Source organism: Sipha flava, unplaced genomic scaffold, assembly GCF_003268045.1.
Source record: "Sipha flava isolate LNK unplaced genomic scaffold, YSA_version1 246_pilon_pilon, whole genome shotgun sequence".
NCBI lineage: Eukaryota > Metazoa > Arthropoda > Insecta > Hemiptera > Aphididae > Sipha > Sipha flava.
In genome coordinates this window covers 371,914-377,841 of record NW_020272894.1, presented here as the reverse complement: position 1 = coordinate 377,841, position 5,928 = coordinate 371,914, and the positions used below count along the sequence as shown (strand labels likewise).

Genomic DNA, 5,928 nt, shown 5'->3' with positions numbered 1-5,928 from the left:
TTTTTCAATTTCTTTTTTACTCAAACTTCTAGTATGTCGAAACATTTGTAAAAATTAATAACATTTGTTCCTATACAATCCACGTAATTTAAAAATTATAATAAACTTAAGTATATTATAACTTACCGAAGTTTAGAAGAGAAAAATAAAGTAAGAAAAAAAATTTAATTTAAAGTTACGTATAATTATATAAATGCAGACAATATCTGCGTGGTGGTTATTGCAGTTGACCACCGAAAATGACGATATTACACACGATGTAAAGCAAATAAGTCGATTAGACTGAAAGATAGACTACTATGAAAGGGAAATAAAGATATTCATAATACACAGATAACATGATAATGAATATTTTGGGAAAATCAACACAAATTAAATTCGACCAATATATTTTTAGAAAATTCAACGTAACTAAAATGTATTTAATATTAATTAATATTGACAAATCCCATGCCATCTGGTGGTATATGAACTAATCAGCTATGGTGGTCAGCAACAACGACCATGAAATGAGAAAAAAAGAAAAAATAATTTCTACATGGTTAGCTCCACTAACCACCATGCAATAAGCAGAAAAATTAAGTGGTCATCTGTACTAGCCACCATGCCGGAAAGAGTTAAGGATTTTATCGACTCGATTAATGCGGTTCATTCTTCCGAACAATTTTCCAGATTTACGAAACAAAATCGTCAATATTATTGGTTTTAAATGATCAGTGACAAGGAACTATTGGGTAATTATAAGTCATGCTTTGAAACATGCATACAAATCATCAGCAAAAACGTTTCGCGTTCAATTACACAGTTACGGTGACCGATAATTGTTTATTTTATTTATTACATTTTTTCTAAACCTTTTAATACCATGACGGTATTACCTACTACATTTGCGTGTTTACTAACCAGCACATACTGGTGTAGTTGAAATTATTGCCAAAGTGTTCAACATAGATAGTTGGTAACTAATACAAGGTAGTACTTAGTACTCAACTTGTGGGGGGACGCAGAGGGACGGGTAGGAGTAACCTACTAATTTTCAGAAATGGTAGCGTCCCCCTACTATTATTACGTTATAATTATAACGCTTAACAAGTTTTGGGGACGCTATTTTTTTTTCAACAGAGTCCTAATTCTTTATATATTGATGATAATGGGAAATTAAAATACACTATATAGGTACTATTATTATACTATTTAATATTAAACTGTTGAGTATGTAGAAATTTCAATGGGGGGGGGATCCGGACCCGACCCCCCACCCTTGGGTATGCCCTTGATTGGGGCCCCAGCCCTTCTTTATTTGTGCTATTGCAGTTAGGCATATATTGACGTAAAGAAATATTGAAATAATCGTTTTCAATCCGTTTTTCAATACACAAAACCATTCCAGCCTTTAACATGTAGGTATTTTCAATGATTAAATATACAACCAGTATTAAACTAATGGTATTATCTGTTCATCAATGGATGTCCAGCAATATACATTACATTATGCCACATAGCTAGATAATTATATTAACATTATACAACCAAACTATTTTACTAAACACAATGTATCAAGTGTACATTTCTTTTTTTTGTGTTCATTGATATATGAAAATGAAATGTATCTAGGAATCTAGGAACTACATATACTCTTCATTATCATGATATAATATTCAAAATACTTTTGCTTAAAATTTGATCCTTTTATTTTTTGTTTTCATACACTATAGAAACGTGTATACATATAATTCTTACTTTTTCACCATAGAACATTTGGATAAAAAGTAGTTTAACACACATGATAAATAAATTTATATCTTTAATTTTATGCCAACATGTTGTTTGATTGTTTTAACTCCTAAACAAGACTTTAACACTCTACATTACGACATAATTAAGTTATTGCTACAATGTCAGCGATAAATTATTATATAAGTTTCATAAAAAGTACTGAACATTACACTTTCCACAATGAAACGTGCATGTGCACACTATACAATGCACTAGAATGTGAACAATGTTTTAATATGAAATCTTTAAGAAAATATATATATTATTGTGAACAAACTATGCAAAATATTAGTGATAATAGTTCATTTTTCAAATTAATACTCACTATGAATGTTTTTAAATAAAACTATAAATAAAATATTAAAAACCTTTGATAGCAAGATCAAGAACCATGAAATCTGATTATGATTTCACAGATATTGAATGATGATTTGATTCCTTATAACTAGGGAACAAATTTATATGTAAATGCATATTTTTATTAAAACGAGATATTTAAGATTCAATAAGAAATGTTTACGATTTAAATCATTCCTATTAAAACGATGATACTTTTATTTTACATATTTTTACATATTTTGGTATAATTACATATTTTTACATATTTCACTAATTTTTAAATATTTTTAAACATATTTTTATTATTTTATCATTCATACGTCTTCTTCGTACGAAAATACAAGAAATTATTTCAAAATTAGATCCAGAAACTTCTATCGCTATTGGAAAAGCTCAAAATATTATGCTAAATGAAACATTGAAAATAATTTAATTTTAATTAAAAATAATTTAACAAAATTATTAATTAAAAATATGTCCCCAAATGATAGTATGCAAATTGTTGAATCAGCGATTAAAACTCGTAAGTGGACCAATAAATGTTGTAAAAAAGAAAATTCATGCTGTTACAGAAAAAATTCCAGGCATTATTGATTTTGGAATTATCGCCTTCTGATAGTACGCACTTGAAATATACTTTTAATACATCAGTTGATATGAAACGATAATTTAGCCGCTTTAAAAATATTTTGATACCTAATAGGTGACATTTAACATTTGATAATTTAAAAGATATTGTAATAATTCAATGCAACAAATCATTTTGATAATTTAATAATAATAATCACTTTTTTTTTCCCACGTATTTGGATGTTTTTAGCACATATTTTATAAATTATACTTACATATATATGTAAATATTTCTGTATTTTTATTACATATAAATCCGTTCCCTACTTATAACATAGCTCAAACTTTATTCAGTTAAGCATTGTACTAAAAATTTAAAAAACAATTTAAATTATAAAAATATATTAACATTAAAAACTGCAGTTTATTGAAACAAAACTGAATTATTTCTAATAAATCAAGTTGAAATTCATCAAATTTAAATTAAAATTAAAAAGGCTTAAACTTTCTACTCTGTTTCAGTAACTCAATCTTTGACTTGTCATTATTAAACTTGTTACGTAACTCCATCAATTCTGAAAATTATATATATACAAATATATAAATATATTTAAATAATTAAATTTCTGTGAATAAAATTGGAAATTAAATTCTTACGATTAATTTTGGTCTCTTTAATTTGGAATCTATAAAAGTTTTTCAATATTTTCTTACTCCTTTTCTTGGATTCTTTTTTCAGAATATTATTCTTAATTGCTTCTTTACGTGCAAATCCAGGATTTCTTCCTCTAAAAAGTTGTACAAAATAAATTATAATTGGATTCAATACAATTCTACATAGTTACAATTCAAAAGTAAAGAAAACAATATTGACTTTTATCGCCAAATAATTTACTTTGTTTTTGAAGGTAATTGTTTCTTTGTAATAAACAAAAATTAAGCAAATTTTTATAGTGATAACAATTATAAAATATTTCATGAATATATTTTTCATTTAATTTAGTGACACAGCAAACAAAATGTGAACATTATTATCAATTTGACTCGCCCTTATTGGTGGGGTGATACTTGAAAAATTCTTGTCTATTAGTAATGTTATAAGATAGCTATTTTGAAATGTTAATTACTGATTCTTTCAATTTTTATGAATATTAAATCAATATTATAATTTTTTGTCTTATAATAATTATTACCGTGGACAAATAAGAGGGGAATACTACTTTTAGCAATTATTCTGAGCAACAAATAAATTAATATAATCATTGAATCAGTCATAATATAGTTATTATAGTGTTATACCTTCATAATAATGTAATCACATTATATATTTATTTTTTTTTATAATTTTATTTATTCAATCTGTTCAAAGTGAACAATAAGAACAATTGAGAACATAGTATAAGAGAGTAAGTAAAAAGAGAAAAATAAAAAAAAAATAAAATAATTAAAAATAAAAGTGATAGTGTAATGACAGAGCGTAGAAACATATTAAATTATAATAATAACAGTATACTTTTTGGTAACTGTTTTCCATCCATCTTCATCTTCATCATCAACTGTTTCTTTTTCAACTTGTATTCTTTCTGCTGAAGTTTTGTCATACTCTGCCATATAAGTATTAATTTCAGATTGTAATTCGTTTATGTCAACAATACTGTTATTGTAATTTTCACACCATCCTAAAAAAAAAAAAAAAAAAATAGCAATCTACAAATTTTGAAAAATATTTCATAAATTAGAATGAATGTGATATTTTACGTTGAACTATATTTGTGACAGGAGAAGCTTGTGTTGATAATATGAAAGGTTTACTTTCTGTATATTTCATTGACAATGCTTTTTCTAAACCAGATGTATGTGCAAATACAATATAAGCCACTTTGAAACCCTAAATTTATAATATAAAATTAATACTTAGTTTAAACTTGTACTGCAATCACTCATACTTTAACCGGTTCTGGAAGAAAATATTTGGAGGATATAACTTCTGGTTCAATAGGTGTAGGTTCTTTGTGGAAGAATACAGATTTGACTTTTCCACAACAACGAAATGCATTTGTCAAAATTTTCTTAAATAAAACAAACAAAAAGTATAATCAAAATAAAGTAGATTTTTAGGTAAAGGAGTCAATACCTAAGAACAAGAAGTGACTTTAATATTAGATATGATTAGATCAAATAAGTATTATTATATTCTACATTAAATATTTTCATAACATGATTAAAATAAAATCAATACTATTATTTGTTTCAAAAAAAAAAAAACAGCTTTATGATTTATCTGTACACTATAAAAATCAATGTAATAAATTGAAATTGAAACCGTTATGGATTTTATAGCTTGAAGTAATTTTAGTGGTAAAAATAAATATATTCATTGGTAAGTATATTTTATTTATAAAGTAATTGATTATAAAGAACACACTTTTAGCACGGTAACTTGTTAACACAGTTTAAAATGTAAATTTACTTGATTGCAGAACTCAGGAACACCAACCACAAAAAGTGTTTGATACTCAGGCTTTTGAGGACATTTTTCCCTGGTAACGTGCATTTTCAAAAACAAGTGACGGATAGCCGTGGACTTTTCATTGACTTTTGTAGGTAGGACTGCAATGAGAAAATAAATAAGTATGTGTATGATCAATACTAAATACAAATTTAAGGCTCTGATTTTGCACACGTTTGTGTGGTAATGTATATATGAGGAATTCGATCAGGTACCTTTAAATCCGGCGCATTCTTCCATTGTGATACTTATAGTAGTGGAAAAACGATAAATAGTTGGACTAAAAACACATGTCGTCCGGCTTGTTGGGACTCCGGGTGTCGTGTTTACACACACGCATTGTGGTCGTTATCACGTACTATCACTTGTCGATATCGTGGGGGTTACAGTGTAAACAATAGATAGGCGCGAAACTAATAGACACGCAATTACTGGTCACACTGGGCGCGTCGCCGGCTTACGCGGGCTCCGCAGTGTCGCACGGCCGCTGTTATATAGGTTCATTCATTATTTTTTTAATATTAACTAAAAATATTATTATTGTTGAATATCCCGCGGCCGGTATGATAATCGTATTCACCGCTGCGTCATTTATACTCAAACGTTTTATCAAAATCATCGGCAACTCGAACGAGGTACGCGGGAACAGCAATGATGATAATAATAGTTGTGTGCGAGATAAGATGCTATAAATTTACAAGGCGAAACCAGAGCAACATAAACACAATATTGAG

The 5,928-nt window shown here is 27.4% G+C and overlaps 1 protein-coding gene across 1 annotated transcript; it reads right to left on the bottom strand.

Annotated features, from left to right (window-relative positions):
• Positions 1 to 3,097: 3,097 nt before the first annotated feature.
• Positions 3,098 to 5,651, bottom strand: LOC112684226 (ribosomal RNA-processing protein 7 homolog A). The gene is made up of 7 exons (XM_025555610.1): positions 5,410 to 5,651; positions 5,156 to 5,295; positions 4,632 to 4,754; positions 4,444 to 4,573; positions 4,199 to 4,364; positions 3,343 to 3,473; positions 3,098 to 3,260 (listed from the first exon to the last, which is right to left on the bottom strand). Exons 1-7 carry the CDS (start codon positions 5,432 to 5,434, stop codon positions 3,175 to 3,177), a joined length of 801 nt encoding a protein of 266 aa, XP_025411395.1. The 5' UTR covers positions 5,435 to 5,651; the 3' UTR covers positions 3,098 to 3,174.
• Positions 5,652 to 5,928: the final 277 nt, after the last annotated feature.